Here is a 27287-nt window from a genome sequence, read left to right as displayed (position 1 = left end):
AGCATAAAAAGCCATTTTCATAACTTCTAGCTTAACTAGCATAGAGTTTGATATTTGAATTGAGAATTTATCAATGAGAAGCATCCATTTGAATAAGAATTAGTCATAGGAATGACTATTCTTTTGGGGAGAGAGAGATATACATAAAAATCATCATAATTAAGCATAAAAACTAACTTTTTGTGATTAATCATTAGAATTCTTATAGAGAGCTTAATTTGCATTGAAAAACAATTTTTTCAAACTTCTCAAGCTTGAGAGGGGTTAAGTGAAAACATTAAGAATATTAAAAAAAACCATAAAATTACATGTTACCTCTTGATTTTACTTGCTTCTTTATCTTAGAAGGAAGCCCCCAACCAATCAATTGGTTTAGTATGCTGAGAAGAAAGCTCCAAGGATTGTTGAAGAGAGAGAGAGAAGCTCCAATCTCTCCAAAAGTAGAGAATTTTTAAGGGATAATAGAAAATATCATTATTTTAATGTAATACTGGCATGGTATAGTTCACAGATGAGAATACAAAAGAATGAGGGTCTATTTATAGGTGAGGGAGGCCACCACTAACTGAGTCCAACTAAGTTCTAGAATTTTCCAGCTTCACTTTGGCTGAATTTGGACAAGATTTGGATCAGTTTCACTCCCTTTTTTATTTGGTTTGATCCAGGAGAGATAAAAATATCACAATTTTTTTGAATTAAAAACTCATCCACATGTGTGAATTAGGCGCCTACCTCAAAGGTCTCCCCCTCCTCACCAAGGTGTCAAAAATTCATCATTTCTCCAAGATATCTCATTTTTTTAGTAATATCTCTTAATTTTTAACTAATAAACCTTGTCCTCGGACAACTCTTCATCTTATGTGAGCATTTACTCATTTTTGGGTATTTTCTTTTATTCTTTGGATTTATCTCATCCCAACACTTGGATTAAACCTATTGGCCCATAGAAACCTTAATTGGACCATAATCCAAATTTTTTTGAAAATCTAGACCCTTAGGCTAAGGTCCCTTATATCATTTTTAATTGATTCCTAATGCACATCGGAAAGTTCTTTTTGAACTTTTGTTTCAAGGGAAACTATTTTAGACACTAGGAGGATTTTTATATCCAAAGATATCTTAATTTTGGATTATCTCTCTCTAGATATTTTCTCTCTCTAGGCTAAAATAGGGTAAAACAAGATATCTCAATTTTGGATTATCTCTCTCTAGATATTTTCTCTCTCTAGGGTAAAACAAGATCTTTCTCCTATTTCAGAGAGGGGAATAATTACAAGAACAGAAGGGGAGGTTCTTACACCTTTACACTGGAGGGAGGAATCTTACAAATTAGGCCCCATTAGCAAACCAAAGCCAAGGCCCCCTAGGCCCCCTAGGGTCAAAGAAGTAAAAAATGTGCACCTAACCCTCTTCCTATTGGTCCATTCCTAATCAAAAGTTAATCCAAGAGGCCCTCTTTGGGTCCAAAAAATTCCTAATGATCCTGAGGAACAACAAGAAAATTTCGATCGGCTTAAGATTGCCATAGATTTCGCACCTGTGTTGGCAGCAATAGTAGATCCTAATCAACCCTTTGTGTTATAAATAGATGCCAGTGACCATGTAGTTGGTACTGTGCTTCTTCAAGGAGGTAGACCGGTAGTTTTTGAGAGCAAGAAATTGGATAGAGCTCAACATAATTATTATGCGTATGAGCATGAGCTTTATGCCATCATTTATGCTCTAGGCAAGTGGAGAGATTATCTCTACACAGTGCTAAGTTTGAGATTGTCTTTGATCATGAGAGCATCAAATGGTTGACAACTCAAACTGATTTGAAACATCGTAAAGCTTGGTGAGCACAAATCCTCCAAGAATTTGACTTTCAATCAAGGTATCGCAAGGGCTGATACAATGTTGTGGCTGATGCTTTACGTCACATGTCTTAAGTCAACTCGTTGAGTTTTATGGAGTTACAAAGTGATTTTTTAGTTTCACTTAAAGACAAGTGTGAATATGATTAGTCATATGCAAAGGTGTGGACAGTTGTTACACGAAGGGATCCTTCACACTCCGCAGTACCGAGTGTGCAGATGATAGTCTCACACCTAGATCTTCTCTTTCTAGGGATGAGCTTAGTCGTTGTTGGAAGCATCTTTCCATCGATAACGGGTACTTGTTACACAAAGGAAGAGTATGTGTACCCTCGGACTCCGACATTAGGCACCAAATACTTTATGAGTGTCATGATAGTCCAAGTGCAGGTCATCCTAAAATCAAGAGGACCTATGCCTTAGTGACAAGGCAATTGTATTTCTTGGACTTCATGGGGATGTCCAAGAATATGTTTTGCATTGTAAAAAATGCGAAGTCAATAAGGCTAAGCGTCTTAAGATAGGCGGGCTATTACAACCATTAGAGATCCTTGATGGTAAGTGGGTAAGCATCTCTATGGATTTTAAAATAGGTCTACCTATAACCAGCAGAGGTCATGATGCCATTTGGGTTGTACTGGACATGTTGACCAAGATGTATCGGTTTATTCCGAATAAAACCACATTGAGAACATCAGAGTTAGCTCGTCTTTTCATTGAGAATATATATTGACTTTATGGGCTGCCAGCCAATATAGTCAGTGATAGAGACCAGAAATTTAATAGTCACTTCTGGAGAGAAGTGTTCAAAAGGATGGACATAATGCTCAATATGAGCACGACTGACCACCCCCAGAGTGATGGTCAGACAGAAAGGGTCAACCAACTACTCGAAGATATGCTAAGAGCATATGTGAGTAAACGGAAAACGAATTGCACAAAGATTAATTACGAGTTTTTATAATTTGCCTATAATAGTGCGAAGCATGTCACTACAGGATTTAGTCGAGAAGTGTCAGGACAACGGTAGGACTAGGCGGGAGTCGGGCAGTTCAAGGGAGTCCGTACATGTGTTGATGGCCAGGGCTATTTTATCAGGCTAGGGAACCTATATCCAGTGGTCTCATGGTGGCCTCTCACCTCTTTTCTTTCCATCATGAGAGAAATTAAATGTGATTTTGGCAATCCTTGTTGGACTTTCTAGCAAAATCTCCATGGGCCTCAAACTACTTCTTGCAGTGCGAAACAGCAAAATTGTCCAATTTCTCCTTATCTCATGTTAGTTTTTTCATCAGTGGAGTTGTTCCCTATCCCTGAGGTTTGTTGTTTAATATCTTGGAAAGGTGGGGCTATACGGTTGGAGGGGTAAACAACAAAGCATCACTAGATGCATTTTCACCTATTGCATTTTGGTATTATTTCCAAGTAGCTTGCTTTTTTCTTGCAACTTTTTGGAACCATATGCATCTTTACAAATTTTCATAAATTTTCTGTTTTCTTGATGGCTAAGAAATCTATAGATACAATGAGTGCTAGGATTTTGATTACCTTACGTTGTCTATCCGCTTTATCTTGAACAACACCACACAAGCTCTATCTTTCTTGATGGCTAAGAAATCTATAGATACAATGAGTGCTAGGATTTTGATTACCTTGCTTTGTCTATCTGCTTTATCTTGAACAACACCACACAAGCTCTGTCTCTTTTATGAGCTTTACATTTAGTCGACAATGCCTAAGCCTCCTTGTCTCTCATCCCATCTTGCCTCTTGGCTTGTCATCTTGTAACTACCCCTTCGATCATCGGCCTTTTCTTTTACCTCGACGATGGATATTGCCATGCATAGAGGCCTCCTCCATCACCATGGTTTGATGGAGCAAGAAGTGACCGTCTGTAGCTCTTGACTCCAAGGTAGGTGGAGCTACAATCCTTGCAAGTATGACCATACCTTGCATGCCAAGATATAGTAAAAGAAATCTCAAGCGCGCGTACACGCACACACATACACACATGTTACCTATCTTTGCCTCGGAGATTTCTTTGAAGGTGTTGCAAGTCTGAAATGATGTAATTCTTTTTGAATAACACACACACACACACACACACATTGGTCCCAAAAAAAAAACAATTACTAGACCAACTTGCATTCTTAATATGGGGTTGGTGGTTACTCTTACAAGAGACGAAGAAATTAATGGTATATGTATAAGAACCTTTGAGGGAGAAGAGGGCGAGTGAATGAGGTGACGTGTAGGGGCGAGTGAAGGCAATCATTATCTTAAGGGGAGGAGTGGGGTAGTTAACTCGACGCGTGTGGGGACGCATGTCCCCATACGTCGAGAGGGCTAGCCTGTTTGTGCGTGCATGCACACCCAGGATGGCGGACCTCCGGATGCATGGAGTTGAAGAGCATAGCGATGACTGGGAAGCTGGTGAGAGGGAGAGGAAGAAACTTACACTCCGGATTGGCTGAATGAAAGGCTTCAAACGCATGCTCAGAGTTAGGAAAAGAAGGTATGCCTTAGGGTGAATCCCGAGCTCATCAAGCGCCGGATTGACCTGTTCTCTCAATGTAGTGTGATTCTATTTTGTCCTGGTAAACCTCTTGCAAAGTCTGGGATAGGTAAGTGGCTACAAGAAGAGATTTTGCATGATGACAGAGTGGTGTCCAATGTGTTTTATCGAGGGAAAGGTTTCTTTAATGTGTTGTTCATGAAGGCGCAATCTGTTTCAGAGTTGTTCTTGAAGGCGCCTCTCTTTATGGGCCATAGATTGGTGCATGTCTTCCCTTTTGATCCATTGTTTGATGTGAGCAGGAGCCGTCAAGAAGCTTGTCCTTTTTGGGTGGAAATATCTGGTCTCCCTCCCTGGCTTAGGCCGGCCCTATGGGATATCGCTAGAACGCTGGGCCATGTGCTGTATTTACCCTGGTGATGACGGGGGGGTAGGTAGGCTAATAGTGTGTGTATATCGTGGAACACCAAGATAGAAACTCCTAAGTCACTTGAAATTGATCTAGGGGAGTTAGGCAAGCTAGACCTAGGTCTCAAGTTTGGTCCATTCCCGGGTGTCTGCTTTAAGTGTGGGGATTTGGGCACATTGCTAGATACTGTGCCCAAGCGGTGTCTGAAAATCCGGAGGACGAGGGGAAGCCAGCTGGGCCAGGTCCACAGTTAAAATATGGTCTAAGAAAGGTGACATTTTATAGAAAACTGACCCCACGGTAGTGTACTACAGAGGCCATGATGGAAGCTTGCATGTTACTGGGGTATCAAATTGCATGGGGTCACTCTAGTTTTTTGCTAGAAGATGAGAGACGGGCTTTACTTTATAATCTTTTAAATGAAGTGAAGAGGGAAAAGTAGAGAGATTGAGTAACTTTCTGATGTAAGTGATTTAGTGGTGTACTTGGCTTCTTTTTGTTTTGTGGTTAATATATATCTTTACTATTGGTGTCTAAAAAAAATAAAAATAAAGGAAAGACGAGCACCCTAGAAAGTAGTGGTACGCGCTCTCGCTAGGTATAAATAGGGTAATTTAGCAGAGAACAGGCGTCTTTGATCAACCCACAAGCTTTTTTGCCCCTGCCCACAGGTACCTTCTTTGATCAACCCACGAGCTCGATCTCAAATTCGCTGCTTTCTTACCTTCCTCCGCCTCATACCTCGCCATGGCCGCTGCAGTGCACGGAGGCCACCACCATCAGTACCATGACTCCTCGATACATGAGCAGGAAAGCATCGTCTGCAGATTCTGGCTGCAAGGCAGGTGTACCCGCAACCCCTGCAGGTTTTCCCATGCCCTACCGGCTAACTCGGGGCGGAAGCCTTCTTCCAATCTCAGCTGGCACAGGGGGCCGATATCCAAGCCCTGCTCGTTCTATTTGCGTGGGAGCCCCTGCCCCAAGGGCGACCAGAGTTGCTGCAAGTTCTTGCATGCACACACCGAAGGCGCAGCTGCCCTCTTCACCGAGTTGGAAGGCCACAGCAAAGGGTGTTCTTTGAATGGCATAGTCCTCCCTCAAGGCTCCAACACCCTCTTCACCGGGGGCCGAGACCGGAAGGTAAAGGTTTGGGATTGCGAGTCCGGCCAATGCATCCAGGCCATCCCTTTAGAGGGAGAGGTTGGTTGCCTCTTCAACAGTAACATCAACCCCGAATGTCTGTTTGTCGGAATTCCCAATGAGGTCCAGGTCTGGAATCTGAAGACCCAAGCGCACCAGAAGCTTTGCGCCGCTCCCGCCGGCCAGGTCCGCGCTTTGGCTGCTGCCAATGACATGCTGTTTGCCGGGACTGACTGCGGTGTCATCCTAGTATGGAGGTTCGACTCCGAAGCACACTCCTTGGTTCCAGCCGCTTCGCTATCCTCGGGCGCCCACTCTGGGCCCGTGCACACCCTCCAGCCCTGCATGTTGTCCGACAGAAAACTCTTGTTCTCGGGCTCAGCTGACGGGAGCATCAGGCTCTGGGACCTCACTACCGGCCATTGCCTACACACTCTCCTTGCCGCCCACACAGGCCCTGTCACTGGCCTACTCTCTTGGAACCAGTTTCTCCTCTCAGCCTCTGTCGATGGCACGCTCAACATTTGGCAGCAAGAAGGTGCCCAGTTGGATCTTCACTACACCCACACCCCTCCCAAGACTGCCACTGGCCATGCAGATACAGAAGCCCCTGAGCTAATTGCATTATCCGGATTTGTGAGCGAGGATGGCATACCTATCTTGATGTGTTCCTACGCAGGTGAGAACAATGTTGTTCGAGTGTACGAGCTGCCCTCCTTCACAGAGAGGGCCATCCTCTTCTCACCCGACCCCATCCAGTCCCTCGCGACTGGGCCCAGTGGGCTGGTTTTCTCAGGCGACCGTGCTGGAAGGCTCAAGGTGTGGCGGATGGGGGTACCCAAGCATTGAGCATCCTCTTTCTGTGCGGTCTCCAATGCAAAGAGTGATTACTCGTCGCCAACGAGTTCTACGAAAAAGGAAAAGATTGTAAATGCTCTCCCACCTTCTCCAATGCATGGCAAATTGATACTCCCCAAAATTTTCTGTGCAAAATCCAAAGAAAACAAGAATTGTAATTGAGTCTCCCCAATGCATGGGAGCTGAATGAAATAAAAACACATCACCACCTTTGTCTTTTATTTCTGCATTTCATAATTGAGTTTTTCTAGCATTAAAACTTTCTCCATTGTTGATCAACCAAGGAGTTGCTAATGCAATGGCTGAGGAAGCTGAAGCAGTTATCAGAATTTAAAGTGTAAGGCTGCGTGTGTATCAAGGTCAGGATTCAACAGGTTTAATGAACCTTGTCATTCCTGTTGTGGTGCTCACATCTTTCTCTGTTGGTAGCACCGTTTGAGAACGCACAGCAAGTGTTTGATAAGAGTGTCATGGAATGAGACATCTCTGCAGATTGAAAAGGATGCCTTCGGAAGCACTACGAGTCTATGTGCATTGGAAAGGCTTTGCATTCAATGTCTTAGATGTATGAGGCGTTCTGATCTATGGTATGGCATTTGGAAAGGCATTGAAAACTGTGAGCAGTAATCTGTGATCACTGCTGGGAATAGCATCTATCAAGCACAGCCAAGGGGAAAGAGAGATGAATTGATGCAAGTGTAAGGCACAAAGCTGGTGTTTAATGGCCCTTCTGGCATGTGGCACCCTTGTCGATATGGTATCATGCTCCTTTGTGTCCTAATGGGGCAGTGTTATACATACCGACTTTAATGCTTGGAAAATGGATTAAGTCATTGCAGAATCTCCGACAAGAGATTGTTCATGAATGTAGCTGGCCTGGCTTCAAGAGGTGATTGGGCACTTGTGCAGCTAAAAGGCCATGCATGACTTAGGAACAGGGGGGCACTCCAGGAAGTTAGGCTCTCGAAAATCTCAATGCATGAATTGTCATGCCCATGTCTACAATCTCTCAAAATGCAATGTGGATGCCTTCAAAGAGCAACACTGTACAAAGTCCCCAGGAAATACCATGCGGTTTTTCTTCCAGAGGAATTGGATTATTGCAAAAATGCCATGCTCATATGTTAGAGCAACAGTAGTTCAAAACCTCCATGAAGTGGTAAACCCATATTTTTAAAGAAATCGGTTTGCCCTTTTGGAGGAAAGCGTGCATTTTTTTCCAATTCTTGCATAGTTTGGCACGTCCTTTTACTTGGCAGATAGATTATCAGATAGAGAGCATGAATGAGGCCATGGTAACCGTTCTTTGGATTTATTGTCAAGAGCATTTGGGAGGAGTTTTTGCCATTGGTGGAGGATGCCATCAATAATGCAGTCTAAGTTTGATAAAGAAAGGTGGCATATGGTAGTCCTTTCGTTCACATTGTGACTAAAGCATTAGATACTTCCAAAGGTCATTCTGGTGCAGGTCAGGTGGTCCAAGATCTAGATTAGATGTTATGATAGGTCTAAGATGTCATGGGCATCCTGCACTTGATGCCATGTGGCAATATCTGAACAAGAAGGTGCAGGCCTCGAGTGGAGCCATGTGAGCCCAGTCCGGGACAAGTGAGCCACGGTTCCATTGTACGCGTCCAAGGTTAGGTGTGCATTGTCCTACACATGAAACAGTGCTAGTCCGTACAGTGAGTCTCCCTCTGGAATGATGTCAGATGATCGAGTGTTGGGTTTGCAACTGGACACCAGGTGTCTGTAGGAAGAGTATGTAGTTTGCATGTAGGGCAAGGCTAGCCCTTAGGGCTATGCCAAGAAGGGGATGTTTGATCCCTTGAATGGGAATGGGGTAGGCCTTGTGCCACCCCAAGGGGCCAACAAAGCCCTAGGTGTTGCCCAAAAGCCCATAGAAGGGCTGGGCAGGCTGTCGGCCAGCCCAAGGGGCCTGACCAGGCAGCCGATAGGTCTTAGAGACCTTGCCCAGCTAGGTGGCCAAGCAATAGAGGTTGTCGGCCAGGCCCCTTGGGCTGTCGGCCAGCCCAAGGGGCCTGGCCAGGCAGCCGATAGGTCTTAGAGACCTTGCCCAGCTAGGTGGCCAAGCAATAGAGGCTGTCCCACAGCCATGCGTAGGCTGGGACGACACCCAGAGCATGCGCAGCCTAGCCTGTGTGAAAACGATGGCAACAAATAGAATTTTATTGCATTTGACCAGGTCGTTGGGATTTTGTAATTATTTGGTCCTCCTAGCTCTATTTCACATGATTAAATCCATACCCGGACACCAAACAGGTGGAAGAAGACATGGGGACAAGGACCATAGGGATCGATTAAGAAAAAGCACCATTCTTGGTGGTCAAAAAGCAGGGAAAAAACAAAAAGTCAAACATGGTTGACCACGAGCCAAGGGCACCATTGGAAAGAGGAGACCGAGCCATACCAAAAAGCTAAAAAATGCTTTCTCAAAAAGCAGCTCTTAGGCCAAAAAAGGAAGGTTTTAAAGACAGAAAAGCAAAGCACCAAAAGTTGAGTAATATTTGATTAATAAAAGTAAAAAGAGAAAAGTTAAGCTTAAAAAGGCAACGCAAAAGCATGAAGGCTTTTTGGCAAAAAGTAGGGTCTCTTACAAGTATAAAAAGGATTGGACCATGAACAAGATCATTGAAGATTGAAGGAGATCGTGGAGTATGTGGGGACATCATTATGATCATTCAGAGCTTCTTTTTTGCCATGAACACCTTCTCCAACATGCTTTTCAGATGTACGATCAGCCCTAGACTTGTATGGACATATGCATAGGCAATACGGATGCATGTATGGACATGCACGACGCTGTACGGACATGTAGAGACAGAATTTCAGAAACCCTAAAATTGCTCCAAAAACGCTATAAACTACTTTTTGGATGTTTTTATCGCCCAAAAACCATTAAAAAAGGTTTTATATCAATTTTCTTGCGAGAAAGAGCTTTTACACAGTTTTCTTCATGGACAAGGCTATAGGAGTTGTGGATATTACTCATGGGATGAGCGAGTGTTTCTTGGACTTGGACATAGAACTTGGACATGGAGAACTTGCGCATAGAACTTGGACACAGAACATGAAGCTTGGACATAAACATGGAACTTGGACTTGGATTTGGACTTGGACTTGGACCTACACTTGGACTTGGACTTGGACTTGGATTTGGATTTGGATTCATTGGACTTGTATTCATTGGATTTAGATTTGGATATTGGATTTGGTACTAGCCCGGTGAGAGATACTTGTGGGTCAACCCCGTGGGGTGTGCTCGAGTCGACATCAGAGATCTTGTATGTCGACATCAATATCGACTTGGATATCGTATATCGGCCATATTTGTTTGTTTTGTATTCATTGATTGTATTGATCGTGGCCAGGGTGATCGTGGATTGTTCCTGAATAAATTCCTTAAAGGGGGCGGGCCCGCTCAATGTGGTGTACTGTGTGCAAGATCCCCATTCCCTTTTCTCTCTCCCTTCTCTCTCTTTATATTTTTATCTCTTGGACACGTGGTTGAGTTTGTCTCACTGCACGCCCCGTTGGGGTTACAATGGTATCAGAGCAGGATTTCGCTTGAAGAAACTTTCTTGGGGTGACAAAGCCATGTCAAGAATAGAGGGAGACCATGGGCCTCATGAAAGGAACAACCATGAGGTTTTTACAGAAATTCTTGATGGGAACCGCTGCCTCTCTTATGACATTTACTTCATGTTGATCTCCATCTCCTTGTTGACTTGAAAGCTCGTCATTGCCTTCACCTCAATCCTGAAACTCTTGCTCCTCACTTGCATCAGAACAGAGGCTATTTTTCCATATACCCAGTTCATCTTCAAGCTCTTCCACATGCCTACTATTTGTTGGTAGGGCTATGCACCTTGCTGCTGCTGAAAATTCAAGGTCCCCCATTTGCCATGATTCTGAGAACATGGTTGTCCCCTCCTTACGCTTCCCAATCTGTAAAAATATAGAAAGTGGCACAATAACCAGAAAGTGTAAGGGTTAATTCTAGACATGTAGTGAAATCAGATATACCTTACCTTTCTTCTCATCAACTTGAAACTTGACTCTTCCACATTGTCAAAGCCCATGATGCTAAAGTGTTGACGCAGGTTTGCTAGGCTCCAATGCTTGCTTGCTGCCACTCGCTCAATCCATCCATTTTGCATCATCACAGCTACCTCAATAGGCATAGTTTCTTCTTCTGAGGCTTGAAGTAGGATCCATGTCCTGTGCTTTTGCATTCATCTTTGGTAGTGCAGTCGTCGGTACAAAATAGAGCGTGCCTTCAAGAACCTGAAAGATACTGTAAAATCTACTACATTGCACTTGTACACATCACCTTGATGTGACCCTCATTAACCTCCCAACCCTCTCCTAGTAATCCTTGAATGAGGTCAGACCGTACCTCCTTGCAAATATATATTGTTTTTGTTTGGTGCATTGGCATAGAATTGAACATGTGCACAAAAACATGTAAAGGACAAAACCAATTTAGCCCTACTGACCTAGATGCCTTTGAAAACTTGAGTGATATCTTGATATCACTTACCATCTTAAACTTTAAGCATAATATGGTCCAAGCACGGCCATTCGGGATTGTTAAGAGGGGGGTTAGGGATCTCTTCTAGCTTGCCAAATAAACCTGGTTTTTTATCTACAAAATATGAGTGAGAAAAGAAAAAGATATTGTTATGTACAAGATCACTTGGGTTTTGAGATACAAACATTGCCTCTCCAATGGATGCATGCATAGCATAGAAAACTCCAGTGAGGCTTTGGAGTGGTTGTTCCTCAACATAATTAGAGGGGAAAATATGTGCAGCAGATAGAGACAAGAAAATGGAGAATCATAAGAAAACTTGAAACAAAAAATCCAATATTAGCATGTTGTTAAAGCTATGTTTATATTACACTGACAATTTGAAGGAAACCTTGGTCGTTGGCCTTGAATGTACAGCTCTCCAAGGGTATACACATGTTGCACAATGGCAACCAGTCCTTCCTTCCTTAGTATGCTTGAAGCCTTGTAGCCGCCCCTTCCAATGATGTAGCATATTCCCCAGTTGACGCACTCAATGTGGTCTCTTAGAGAGCTTGGCTGCATGTAGACCCAAGCCCCAACCCTGAATCTTGTTGGAGCCCAAACTTCATTCTCATCTCTTGTGTTATGCAGCACAAGCTCTTCCACCTTCTTCCTAGGTCTTCTCACATTACTAGAAGAGGCCATGGTGGTAAGAAAAGAGAAGAAGGGAAAATAAAAGCTTGTTTTACAACAGAGGAGTGGAGAGCAGAGAAAGTTCAGGGTTTTCAGTGCAGCAATGGAAAGCTTAAAAGAGGGTTAGAGTTTGAGAATAGGCTTCCTGAACCTAGAGTAGACTAAAGAGGGATAGAGTTTCTATAGCAATGGAGAGGGAAAGAGCTTGAGAGAGAAAGAGAGGGAGATTGAGAGGGAGGGAGCTTGAAAAGGAGGGAGAGCTTGAGAGGGATGGAGTTTCTGCAGCAATGGAGAGCTTAGAAAAGGAAGAAATAGGGAGAGGGAGCTTGAGACTGAGGAAGCTTGAAAAGGAGGGAGAGCTTGAGAGGTATGGAGTTTTTGCAGCAATGGAGAGCTTAGAAGAGAAAGAAAGAGGTTCAAAATGAGCTTTCCAAACTTAGAGTATGTTGGGGGGAAGTTTGAGAGGAAAAACACACTTTCGGGAAAAATTTAAAAATTTTCAATTTTTAAGGTTTTTAATCTGCGCGATTCTAGGTGGGGGGAGCTCTAAATTTGGGCCCAGGAGGTAGGGGGACAAGAGTAGTAATTATGAAAGATACCTGTCCCCCTTTGCGCAACGAATTCGGGGGTGCTAGCAACGAAAGTAGCACTTCTTACGCAGGGCAGAGTCTCTCACTCGCGCCCTCGCCCACACGGATATCCGGACAAGAGACTAATCCCTCAGTTCGTCCAAAACCGAACCTGGAAAAACTTCCCTCGCCCAAAAAGCATGGGTGATTCCTCCACGATATTTTTATTCTAACAGAGTCAAGAGCCTTAACTAACCAAACTGATCCGAACAAACCTGTAAGTCACATGGTCAGATCAAGGAAGAAACTTGCACTTGGATCATAGAGACCAACGCTTTTTTCCTCATCGAGAGGCACAGTCGTTGATTCTTTTCCATAGAACAAGACTATTTGGGATTTACTTCATCTATCGTACCCTAACAAAATTGAGTCTCATTTTAGAGATCCATCAGTCCAGTCTAACCCCAATCCAGTCCCATGGGTTAGCCAACCACTGTAGTGATAGGATCCATTTAGAAATTTGGTCATGTTTTGTCCAGGGTACCAGGGAAAAGAGTTCCCAGGCCCCCTGGCACTTCATGCAAACTTCAAGATAGTCACACCACTTAACACACCCAATATAAAATTGCCTGTTTCACAGATTCAGTTGTCTTTAAAACAATCTTTTAATGAAACCATAGTATCACTGATCATAATCCTCCAAAATATCCGGTTTAATTCTAATTTCCAATCATTCTTTCATCGGTGTACCTATGGCATCATTGGCAACCAGAACGCTCACCACCTGTCCACTCAGGGGCCTTTTCAATAGTTCCTAGCTCATAGTACCTGGAAATATATTCACTTATAAAAATCCAGATGGACTCTCCATTAAAGATCAGCAAGATCAACAAACAGATCCATATAAAAGAGCCATGAACTCATCCGTTGAGGACCAGCAAGGACAATCAACCAGATCCATGCCCCAGTTAAGAAAACAACTCTAACTCCTTATTCCATTTTCTTCCTCGACGCACGTGTGGGTATCTTCGGTGACCCAGAGCCCGAGCACCGTATGGTCAGCACCCTTTAGGATCCTTCGCAGGTCACCTAGTGCTTCACTCATAGGCCGCTCTTCCTTGGTCCCTCATCCACCTTACCGGAAGCTCACCATTTAAATCGAACTGAGGCTGGTCAAGACCTTAGTCGGGACCTTGCTACGCGAGACGTCCTCTGTTGACTCTCCGTCAGCTGTTGCAACTTTATCAATTTGGTCTCCCACGACCTCATTCACAAGATGGTCAAAATGCTTTCCCAGCATTCTTGACATAAAACAGCCCTTTAAAAACAAGTCATAAATACAGTTTCTAATGAACTCTCATTTTTCCACATTTTTTTTACATCATTTCTCGTTATTCCATATTCTTCTACATCAATTCACATTGCTTAATCCATATTCAATCATATGTATTCCCATCGTCCTGCATCCATTCTCATCCAATCACTTTAAAAATAAGTCATAAATACAGTTTCTAATGAACTCTCATCTTTCCACATTGTTCCACATCATTTCTCATTATTCCACATTCTTCTATATCAATTCACATTGCTTAATCCATATTCAATCATATGTATTCCTATCGTTCTGCATCCATTCTCATCCAATCACATTATATTACATCCCATCACATCTATCCCATCACATCTATCCTCATTACATCTCATCCATTCTCATCTATCCATATCCACATCACATCCATTCATATCACATCTCATCCATTCACAACTACCCCGATCCACATTACATCCATTCACATCACATCTCATTCATTCACATCTATCCCGATTCACTTCACATCACATCCCATTCATTCACATCTATCTTGATTCACATCTCATTCATCTACATCTATCTTGATTCACATCACATTCACATCTATCCCGACTCACATCACACCACATCACATCCATCTCACATCACATCACATCACATCACATCTTTTTCACATCACATCACATCCATTCACATCACATCTATTTACATAACATCTATTTACATCACATCCACATCTATCCAGATCATATCTCATTCATTCCATCCACATTACATCACTTTCACATCCATCCATCCACATTCCATCTCATTCATCAATATCCATCCAGTCATTTACATGCACGTATATCCACATCCATCTGGATACATTCACATTCATATCTACATATATTCACATCACATCACATTTCATCCACATCCCTTTACATCTCATCCACATCCACATCCACATCCATTTACATTACATCACATCTTATCACATCCACATCCACATTCATTTGCATCACATCACATCTTATCACCTCCATATCCACATTCATTTACATCACATCACATCCTATCACATCCACATCTACATCCATTTACATCACATCACATCACATCCCATCCACATCCACATTCATTTACATCACATCACATCCTTTCACATATCCTCACATCTCATTCTCATCTCTTCATTCACATCCACATCCAAATCCATTTACATCACATCACATCCTTTCACATATCCTTACATCTCATTCTCATCTCTTCATTCACATCCATTTACATTACATCACATCCTTTCATATATCCTCACATCTCATTCTCATCTCTTCATTCACATCCACATCCATTTACATTACATCACATCCTTTCACATATCCTCACATCTCATTCTCATCTCTTCATTCACATCTTATTCACATCTATTCACATTTACATCACATCACATCCTCTCACATCCACATCCACATCCATTTACATCACATCACATCTTATCACATCCACATCCACATTCATTTACATCACATCACATCCTTTCACATATCCTTACATCTCATTCTCATCTCTTCATTCACATCCACATCCACATCCATTTACATTACATCACATCCTTTCATATTTCCTCACATCTCATTCTCATCTCTTCATTCACATCCACATCCACATCCATTTACACTAGATCACATTCTTTCACATATCCTCACATCTTATTCTCATCTCTTCATTCACATTATATTCACATCTATTCACATTTAGTAACATTTTTTATTTTTGATACCGATGGGACTTTTCTAAATTTCTACCAATTGCTTGGCTTAGTTAAAGGTACCTTTTCTCGATGGATATTTTCATATTCTTTCTCAATTTCCTTAAGTGAAATATATTTAATATTCTTCTTTTGAGTAAAAGAGTCATGGGATTTACAAAAATCAATTCTACCCATATTTTCCAATAATGCTCAAAATTTCACTTTTGATAAATACTCATAATTTGAATTATGCTAAAAATTTCTTTTTTTTCATTTAATTTCTTGGATCTCAAATATCATGGGAATTACTCTTTTTACATTTAAATGATTGAATTTCAAATGTCATGGGAATTCCTCTTTTATCATTTAAATTTTCTCATGCATAAATTAAATTTATCTAAAATTTCTCTTTAAATAAAATATTTATTATTTTAATATACCAAAATTCTTCTTTTTCCATCTAATTACATGGATTTTCATTATCATGAGAATTCCTCTTTTTGCATAAAACTACATTACCAAAATTACCTCTTTTCTTAATTACTTATTTATGCATAAACACTAAAAATTAGTTTTCCATGAATGTGATAAAAATCATTCTTTTAGCATAGGATGACCAATCCTAGAATATGGTAGGAAGTCCTCTTTTCACATTATGTACAAAAATCAATTATGTATTAATTTTTAAAAAACTTTACCATAGCTTCACTCTGCTATTACTGATAATTTTTTATATTTTTGAAAAGAATAAGACTTTATAATACAATTATGATAGAATAACTATCATTAGACCTAAATTCAATTTATGGAATTAAATCATAAATTTACTATAATGTTATTAGCATAAAAGCATAAAAAGCCATTTTCATAACCTCTAGCTTAACTAGCATAGAGCTTGATTTTTGAATTGAGAATTTATCCATGAGAAGCATCCATTTGAATAAGAATTAGTCATAGGAATGACTATTATTTTGGGGAGAGAGAGATATACATAAAAATCATCATAAGCATAAAAACTAACTTTTTGTGATTAATCATTAGAATTCTTATAGAGAGCTTAATTTGCATTGAAAAATAATTCTTTTGAAACTTCTCAAGCTTGAGAGGGGTTGAGAAGTGAAAACATTGAGAATATTAAAGAAAACCATAAAATTATATGTTATCTCTTGATTTTACTTGCTTCTTTATCTTAGAAGGAAGCCCCCAACCAATCTTGAATTGGTTTAGTATGCTGAGAAGAAAGCTCCAAGGACTGTTGAAGAGAGAGAGAGAGAAGCTCCAATCTCTCTAAAAGTAGAGGATTTTTAAGGGATAATAGAAAATATCATTATTTTAATGTAACACTGGCATGGTATAGTTCACAGATGTGAATACAAAAGAATGAGGGTCTATTTATAGGTGAGGGAGGCCACCACTAACTGAGTCCAACTAAGTTCTAGAATTTTCCAGCTTCACTTTGGTTGAATTTGGACAAGATTTGGATCAGTTTGGCTCCCTTTTTGATTTGGTTTGATCCAGGAGAGATAAAAATATCATATTTTTTTTGAATTAAAAACTCATCCACATGTGTGAATTAGGCGCCTACCTCAAAGGTCTCCCCCTCCTCACCAAGGTGTCAAAAATTCATCATTTCTCCAAAATATCTCATTTTTTTTAGTAATCTCTCTTAATTTTTAGCTAATAAACCTTGTACTCAGTCAACTCTTCATCTTATGTGAGCATTTACTCATTTTTGGGTATTTTCTTTTATTCTTTGGATTTATCTCATCCTAACACTTGGATTAATCCTGTTGGCCCATAGGAACCTTAATTGGACCATAATCCAAAAATTTCTGAAAATCTAGACCCTTACGCTAAGGTCCCTTATATCATTTTTAATTGATTCCTAATGTACATCGGAAAGTTCATTTTGAACTTTTGTTTCAAGGGAAACTATTTCAGACACTAGGAGGATTTTTATATCCAAAGATATCTCAATTTTGGATTATCTCTCTCTAGATATTTTCTCTCTCTAGGCTAAAAATAGGGTAAAACAAGATCTTTCTCCTATTTCAGAGAGGGGAATAATTACAAGAACAGAAGTGGAGGTTTTTAAACCTTTACACCTCAAAGTCTGGAGGGAGGAATCTTACAAATTAGGCCCCATTAGCAAACCAAAGCCTAGGCTCCCTAGGCCCCCTAGGGTCAAAGAAGTAAAAAATGTGCACCAAACCCTCTTCCTATTGGTCCATTCCTAATCAAAAGTTAATCCAAGAGGTGTTGAAAGAACGGTAGAGGGGGAGGAGACACACACACAGGAGCAAACCCTAATGTATATTGTAAACCCTAACCATAGAGGGAAACCATGTCCACTCTCACACAAAGCATAATGCTCTAATCCATAATCCACACAACACACAATGAGTTGTGTCCACACTCTACTAACCCTAGCTAATGTCCACACACTATGACCAGCTGGACACACGATCATTTATGTCTCACACATGTTCCTACCTTATCTGCCAGCACATAGCATAGCTGGCTCACACTGACATCGAGCTTGAATCTCAACAGCCCCTCTCAACCTCATGATGTACTGCCGATGAAGATGTAGATGAGCTTGGGATATCAAGACTCTCAACACTCCCCCTCAAGCTCATCCCATGTACTCCCAACATAGTCCGGAAGTACTCGAACTTCTCCCTGCTAAGTGGCTTCGTGAAGATATCAGCCACCTGCTCATCAGTCTTCACATAGTGAAGATCAACTGTACCATGCACCTTCTCTCTGACAAAGTGATAATAGACCTCTATGTGTTTGGTCCTCGCATGAAACACTGGGATTCTTTGCCAACTGTATACTGCTCATGTTGTCACAATGAATGACAACTTTCCCATCAAGAGGCTCACATAAATCTACCAAGAGACTCTTTAACCATATAGCCTCACAAGTAGCAATGGCTGCTCCTCTGTACTCAGCCTCTGTACTGGACAAAGCAACTGTAGGTTGCTTTTTGCTACTCCAACTCACCACAGCACTTCCAAGTGTAAAAGCATATCCACTAGTAGACCTCCTGTCATATGCGCTACCTGCCCAATCAGCATCTGTGTAGCCATGTATGTCCAAGCTTTTACCACTCTCATAAAATAGACCATAATGTGCTGTGGTCTTCACATATCTCATGATGCGTCTCACTGCATCCAAATGTGGTTTCCTGGGGCTCTGCATAAACTGACTGACTAGCCCCACTGCATAACTCAAATCTGGGCGTGTGATAGTCATGTATATGAGACTACCAACCATCTTCCTGTACATAGAAGGATCATCCAATTCCTCGCCATAATCAGCCTGTAACTTCACATTTTGCTCCAATGGTGTACTCATAGGCTTACACCCTGTCATGCCATACTTTGGCGCTGTACTAACCAAGTACCTGCATGATCTTTCACCACTTCAATTCCAAGGAAGTATCTCAACTCACCAAGATCTTTCATGTCAAATTGCCCACTCAAAGCTTTCTTGACATGCATCACATCTGCACCATGATCACCTGTGATAATCAAGTCATCCACATAGATGACTAGTAAAACAATCCCATGCTGTGTCTTCTTCACATAGAGTGAAGAATCTGCTGTAGAAATCTGAAAACCAAGTGAGATAAGATATCTGCTCATCTTATCACTCCAAGCACATGGTGCTTGCTTTAGACCATACAATGCCTTTTTCAACCTGCATACGTGAGTGGGATATCTAGGGTGTACATACCCTTCTGGCTGTGCCATGTACACTTCCTCTTGTAGATCTCCATTTAGAAATGCATTCTTGACATCCATTTGATGCATTTCCCAGCCATTAGTTGCAGCCATAGCAATGACTGCTCTCACTGTGCCCATCTTAGCCACTGGACTAAACGTCTCATCATAATCCAATCCTTGGGTCTGTGCATAACCCTTTGCTACCAATCTTGCTCTGATACCATGTTGAAAGAACGGTAGAGGGGGAGGAGACACACACACAGGAGCAAACCCTAATGTATATTGCAAACCCTAACCATAGAGGGAAACCATGTCCACTCTCACACAAAGCATAATGCTCTAATCCATAATCCACACAACACACAATGAGTTGTGTCCACACTCTACTAACCCTAGCTAATGTCCACACACTATGAGCAGCTGGACACGCGGTCATTTATGTCTCACACATGTTCCTACCTAATCTGCCAGCACATAGCATAGCTGGCTCACACTGACATCGAGCTTGAATCTCAACAAGAGGCCCTCTTTGGGTCCAAAAAATTCCTAATGATCCTGAGGAACAACAAGAAAATTTCGATCGGCTTAAGATTGCCATAGATTTCGCACCTGTGTTGGCAATAGTAGATCCTAATCAACCCTTTGTGTTATAAATAGATGCCAGTGACCATGTAGTTGGTACTATGCTTCTTCAAGGAGGTAGACCGGTAGTTTTTGATGAAACCCAGTGATGCTGAGGCTGTGTGACGGCTGCTATGTCGGTCTCTGGGCATGCTACTGTGGCTGTCTCCCTCTACGGTGCCCCTGTCCAGGCTGCCAATCCGAGGTCTCTGTGTGGGTTGAGCAGGTGTCCCGGAGTCTGCCCGCCGAGCCGCATCTGTTGGCGGGCCATTGGGGGTCTGCTGCTGCGGTGAAGGTTGGGGTCTCCTGCTCTTGCAGGACCCCCCGTTTATCGCTTCGCCCTCGACTCCGCTTTAGACTCTGATGGAGGCTCCTCTCGCCCCACCTCAGAGAGGGACTCTCCAGAGGAACTCTTCCATAGCCCCATCAGGCTTTCTCCTTCGCCAGAAGAGGAAGCGAGCCTTGTCGCAGAGGTAGAACGCCTCCAGGCACATTCCACCATCTGCCGTATCCTTAGCACCCGCCCCAGTAGAGGGGAGATCCGGGATCTTCTCCAGGCCCGCCTTCTTTTGCAGATGTGGGCAAGCTCCTGGAAGTTCAGTTACTGGGCTGCGGACACTACCAGATTGAGTTCGAGACAGCCCTGAGCATGGCCCAGGTCCTAGCCATGAGTCCCCTTGACATCAAGGGCGCTCGGGCCTTCTTCAGACCTTGGCGGCATGGTTTCGACCCAGCAGCAGCGGCGGCCGGCCGAGGAGGGAGAGTGCCTATTCCATGTTACAGTTTGCTTTCCTGGACTTCGTCACGAGTACCTTTCGCTCCTTTCTAGGATAGGATCATTGGTGGGCTCGGTGCTTGAGACTAGCCCCACAGCAGCTTCAGTGGTGGCTAGAGCAGCTGGCCTGCGTTCGGTCAGTCGGTCAGAGTTTTGGTTCCTGACATCTCCTCCCTTCCAAAGGTCATTCAGTTACCTAGGATAGGTGGGGATGGATCGATCAGAGAGTGGAGTTTTCGGGGCTCTCGAACCAGTGTTTTATATGCAAGCAGGTCGGCCACCTGGACAAGGCCTGCCCTCGCCAAGGTGCACGAGAAAACGGAGCAGGGAGGGGAGGAGAGGGAGGGTGGAAAAAACAGAGGGGAAAGGGCGGAAGATAGAGGGGGGCGAAAAAAGGGGGGGGGAACGAAAGGGGGAAAGCGTGCAAGGGGGGGAGGGCGGGGGAATGAAAGGGGGGGGCAGCGGGGAAACGAAAGGGGGGCGGGGAGAGCGCACAAGGGGGGGGAGCGGGGAACGAAAGGCAGAGGCGGAGAAGGGGGGGCAGCGGGGAATGAAAGGGGGGGCGGGGGGGAATGAAAGGGGGGACGGGGAAAGCGCGCAAGGGGGGGAGGGCGGAGCAGGCAGGGGGGGTGGGATGCAGAGGAAGGGGGGGCACGGGGGGCGCGGGGGAGACTTAGGCAGGCGGGCAGGGGGCAACGGCAGGCGAGAAAAGGGAGGGGCGAATGAGACTTGGGGAGGCGGGCAGGGGGCGAGACGGGCGAGAAAAGGGAGGGCAGAGGGTGCAAGACACACAGGCGCGGAGGGGGGGTGCGAGCAGGCGGCAGCTCGAGCAGGGTGACGGGGCGAAGGCTTCAGAGCAGATCTCAAAAAATCTGATTCAACAACCAATCCATGGCAAATTGATACTCCCCAAAATTTTAGTGCAAAATCCAAAGAAAACAAGAATTGTAATTGAGTCTCTCCAATGCTTGCTGTGCATGGGAGCTAAATGAAATAAAAACACATATCACCACCTTTGTCTTTTATTTCTGCGTTTCATAATTGAGTTTTTCTAGCATTAAAACTTTCTCCATTGTTGATCAACCAAGGAGTTGCTAATGCAATGGCTGAGGAAGCTGAAGTAGTTATTATCAGAATTTAAAGTGTAAGCTTGTGTGTGTATCAAGGTCAGGATTCAACAGGTTTAATGAACCTTGTCATTCCTGTTGTGATGCTCACATCTTTCTCTGCTGGTAGCACCGTTTGAGAACGCACAGCAAGTGTTTGATAAGAGCGTCATGGAATGAGACATCTCTGCAGATTGAAAAGGATGCCTTCGGAAGCACTACGAGTCTATGTGCATTAGAAAGGTTTTGCATTCAATGTCTTAGATGTATGAGGCATTCTGATCTGAAGTATGACATTTGGAAAGGCATTGGAAACTGTTGTGAGCAGTAATCTGTGATCACTGTTGGGAATAGCATCTATCAAGCACAGCCAAGGGGAAAGAGAGATGAATTGATGCAAGTGTAAGGCACAAAGCTGGTGTTTAATGGCCCTTCTGGCATGTGGCACCCTTGTCGATATGGTATCATGCTCCTTTGTGTCCTAATGGGGCAGTGTTATACATACCGACTTTAATGCTTGGAAAATGGATTAAGTCATTGCAGAATCTCCGACAAGAGATTGTTCATGAATGTAGCTGGCCTGGCTTCAAGAGGTGATTGGGCACTTGTGCAGCTAAAATGCCATGCATGACTTAGGAACAGGGGGTCACTCCAGGAAGTTAGGCTCTCGAAAATCCCAATGCATGAATTGTCATGCCCATGTCTACAATCTCTCAAAATGCAATGTGGATGCCTTCAACGAGTAACACTGTACAAAGTCCCCAGGAAATACCATGCGGTTTTTCTCCAGAGGAATTGGATTATTGCAAAAATTGCATGCTCATATGTTAGAGCAAAAGTAGTTCAAAACTTCCATGAAGTGGTGGCACGTCCTTTTACTTGGCAGATAGATTGTCAGATATAAAGCATGAATGAGGCCATGGTAACCGTTTATTGTCAAGAGAATTTGGGAGGAGTTTTTGCCATTGGTGGAGGATGCCATCAATAATGCAGTCTTAGTTTCGATAAAGAAAGGTGGCATATGGTAGTCCTTTTGGTCATATTGTGACTGAAGCATTAGATACTTCCAAAGGTCATTCTGGTGCAAGAGGTCAGGTGGTCCAAGATCTAGATTAGATGTTATGATAGGTCTAAGATGTCATGGGCATCCTGCACTTGATGCCATGTGGCAATATCTGAACAAGAAGGTGCAAGCCTCGAGTGGAGCCATGTGAGCCCAGTCCAGGACAAGTGAGCCACGGTTCCATTGTACGCGTCCAAGGTTAGGTGTGCATTGTCCTACACATGAAACAGTGCTAGTCCGTACAGTGAGTCTCCCTCTGGAATGATGTCAGATGATCGAGTGTTGGGTGTGCAACTAGACACCAAGCGTCTGTAGGAAGAGTATGTAGTTTGCATGTAGCGCAAGGCTAGCCCTTAGGGCTATGCCAAGAAGGGGATGTTTGATCCCTTGAATGGGAATGGGGTAGGCCTTGTGCAACCCCAAGGGGCCAACAAAGGCCCTAGGTGCTGCCCACCAGCCCATAGAAGGGCTGGGCAAGCTATCGGCCAGCCCAAGGGGCCTAGCCAGGTAGCCGGTAGGTCTTAGAGACCTTGCCCAGCTAGGTGGCCAAGCAATAGAGGTTGTCCCACAGCCATGCGTAGGCTGGGACAACACCCAGAGCATGCGCAGCCTAGCCTGTGTGAAAATGATGGCAACAAATAGAATTTTATTGCATTTGACCAGGTCGTTGGGATTTTGTAACCTCCTTACGCTTCCCAATCTGTAAAAATATAGAAAGTGACACAATAACCAGAAAGTGTAAGGGTTAATTCTAGACATGTAGTGGAATTAGATATACCTTACCTTTCTTCTCATCAACTTGAAACTTGACTCTTCCACATTGTCAAAGCCCATGATGCTAAAGTGTTGACGCAGGTTTGCTAGGCTCCAATGCTTGCTTGTTGCCACTCGCTCAATCCATCCATTTTGCATCATCACAGCTACCTCAATAGGCATAATTTCTTCTTCTGAGGTTTGAAGTGGGATCCATGTCCCGTGCTTTTGCATCCATCTTTGGTAATGCACTCAAAAATAGAGCATGCCTTCCAGAACCTGAAAGATACTGTAGAATGTACTACATTGCACTTGTACAAATCACCTTGATGTGACCCCTAATTAACCTCCCAACCCTCTCCTAGTAATCCTTGAATGAGGTCAGACCGTACCTCCTTACAAATATACATTGTTTCTGTTTGGTGCATTGGCATGTGTTTCTTGTAAACTACATTTCCTTCAACCTTGTATAAAACACAGACTTTGTGACAAATGAACTGACAAATTTCTCACTCAAACACAATCAGAAATAACTCACACATGCCAAGTTACTCTGTGAATAGAAACTCCATTTCATCCTTAGAAATTCATATTACATAAGTACATCAAAGAGAAAACACTTGACTGACAAATAACTTGACAAACAAAACTGCCAAAAAACTGCCTGCTTACAAACATCATTCTTCTTCCTCAGCAATTACATGTGTATCAAATTCTATGCCAAAATAACTATATATCCCCAAAAACTACTTCACACGACTTAGATTTTAAAGGACACTTCACACTACATCTGATTATGACAATTTAAAAGACTAAGGTTTAAGACAAAAAATATCATCCAATATTCAGCCCTTAAACACTTGGCACAGCTTGGTGGCTTGAGCCGTAGGCTGACATCGGATCCACAATCCCTTGATCCGTAAACTAGACAAGCAAAGAATCTTGCAAAGATAAAACAAAATCAGCATAAACACCATCAGAACATCCTCTTTGAAATTTTGCATATCCGTTGACTTTCCATTTGAAACATAACGCTCTATTAAGTTCTGACTAATCTGCTACACTACTGACTTTTTGCTGATCTGACTTCCTATCCGTTCATTGAAATATTGCTTCCTCCGCATTTTGAAAATTGGGCCATACTCCCTTGCCAAGCTAAATGAAAGAAACTTGATTGGCAAATTAGACAACACTTCTGGAACACTTGAAAATTTCACCACATAATTTTGCCTTGAATCCGATCTAATATTCCACACATGTGACATAGTCAGATTTGTAAAACTTGCCTCACATCCATGTACAAGATCACTTGGGTTTTGAGATACAAACATTGCCTCTCCAATGGATGCATGCATAGCATAGAAAACTCCAGTGAGGCTTTGGAGTGGTTGTTCCTCAACATAATTAGAGGGGAAAATATGTACAGCAGATAGAGACAAGAAAATGGAGAATCATAAGAAAACTTGAAACAAAAAATCCAATATTAGCATGTTGTTAAAGCTGTGTTTATATTACACTGACAATTTGAAGGAAACCTTGGTCGTTGGCCTTGAATGTACAAGTCTCCAAAGGCAGACACATGCTGCACTATGGAAACCAGTCCTTTCTTCTTAGTATGCTTGAAGCCTTGTAGCCGCCCCTTCCAATGATGTAGCATATTCCCCAGTTAATGCACTCAATGTGGTCCCTTAGAGCTTGGCTGCATGTAGACCCAAGCCCCAACCCTGAATCTTGTTGGAGCCCAAACTCCATCCTCATCTCTTGTGTTATGCAGCACAAGCTCTTCCACCTTCTTCCTAGGTCTTCTCACATTACTGGAAGAGGCCATGGTGGTAAGAAAAGAGAAGAAGGGAAAATAAAAGCTTGTTTTACAACAGAGGAGTGGAGAGGAGAGAAAGTTCAGGGTTTTTAGTGCAGCAATGGAAAGCTTAAAAGAGGGTTAGAGTTTGAGAATAGGCTTCCTGAACCTAGAGTAGACTAAAGAGGGATAGAGTTTCTACAGCAATGGAGAGGGAGGGAGCTTTAGAGAGAGAGAGAGGGAGATTAAGAGGGAGGGAGCTTGAAAAGGAGGGAGAGCTTGAGAGGGATGAAGTTTCTGCAGCAATGGAGAGCTTAGAAAAGGGAGAGGGAGAGGGAGCTTGAGACTAAGGGAGCTTGAGAAGGAGGGAGAGTTTGAGAGGTATGGAGTTTCTGCAGCAATGGAGAGCTTAGAAGAGGTTTAAAATGAGCTTTCCAAACCTAGAGTATGTTGGGGGGAAATTTGATAGGAAAAACACACTTTTGGGAAAAATTTAAATTTTTTTAATTTTTAAGGTTTTTAATCTGCGCGATTCTAGGTGGGGGAAGCTCTAAATTTGGGCCCACGAGAGGTAGGGGGACAAGAGTAGTAATTATGAAAGATACCTGCCCCCTCTGCGCAACAAATTTGGGGGTGCTAGCAACGGAAGCAGCACTTCTTGCGCATGGCAGAGCCTATCACTCGCGGCCTCACCCACGGATATCCGGACAAGAGACTAATCCCTCGGTTCTTCCAAAACCGAACCTGGAAAAACTTCCCTCGCCCAAAAAGCATGGGCGATTCCTCCACGATATTTTTATTCTAACATAGTTAAGAGCCTTAACTAACCAAACTGATCCGACTGAACCTGAAAGTCACATGGTCAGATCAAGGAAGAAACTTGCACTTGGATCTTAGAGACCAACGCTTTTTTTCTCATCGAGAGGCACAGCCGTTGATTCTTTTCCATAGAACAAGACTATCCGAGATTTACTTCATCTATCATACCATAGTATAATTGAGTCTCATTTTCGAGATCCATTAATCCAGCCTAACCCCATCCAATCCCATGGGTTAGCCAACCGCCCAACCACTGTAGTGATAGGATCCATTTAGAAATTTGGTTATGTTTTGTCCGGGAAACCAGGGAAAAGAGTTCCCAGGCCCCCTAGCCGCCGGCACTTCATGCAAACTTCAAGATAGTCACACCACTTACACACCCAATATGAAATTGCCCATTTCACAGATTCAGTTGTCTTTAAAACAATCTTTTAATGAAACCTCACTGATCATAATCCTCCAAAATATCCAGTTGAATTCTAATTTCCAATCATTCCTTCATCGGTGTACCTATGGCATCATTGGCAACCAGAATGCTTACCACCTGTCCACTCAGGGGCCTTTTCAATAGTTCCTAGCTCATAGTACCCGGAAATATATTCACTTATAAAAATCCAGATGGACTCTCCATTAAAGATCAGCAAGATCAACTAACAGATCCATATAAAAGAGCCATGGACTCATCCGTTTTGAGGACCAGCAAGGAAAATCAACCAGATCCATGCCCGAGTTCAGAAAAAAACTCTAACTCCTTGTTCCATTTTCTTCCTCGACGCACGTGTGGGTATCTTCGGCGAGACGTCCTCTGTTGACTCTCCGTTAGCTGCAACTTTATCAATTTGGTCTCCCATGACCTCATTCACAATTTGGTCTCCCATGACCTCATTCACAAGATGGTCAAAATGCTTTCCCAGCATTCTTGACATAAAACAGCCCTTTAAAAATAAGTCATAAATACAGTTTCTAATGAACTCTCATCTTTTCACATTGTTCCACA

General features: G+C 42.8%; 1 protein-coding gene across 1 annotated transcript; it reads left to right on the top strand.

The window, feature by feature from the left end:
* Positions 1-5524: 5524 nt before the first annotated feature.
* LOC147602893 (zinc finger CCCH domain-containing protein 17-like) lies at positions 5525-6766 on the top strand. Its single transcript, XM_086797404.1, has one exon. It carries the CDS (start codon positions 5525-5527, stop codon positions 6764-6766), a length of 1242 nt encoding a protein of 413 aa, XP_086653530.1.
* The last annotated feature ends 20521 nt before the right edge of the window (positions 6767-27287 follow it).

The sequence above is a fragment of the Cibotium barometz genome, chromosome 65, assembly GCF_041138505.1.
Source record: "Cibotium barometz isolate CiBa-2024 chromosome 65, ASM4113850v1, whole genome shotgun sequence".
NCBI lineage: Eukaryota > Viridiplantae > Streptophyta > Polypodiopsida > Cyatheales > Cibotiaceae > Cibotium > Cibotium barometz.
The sequence above is the reverse complement of the archived record's forward strand: the minus strand, read 5'-3'. Positions and strand labels throughout refer to the sequence as shown.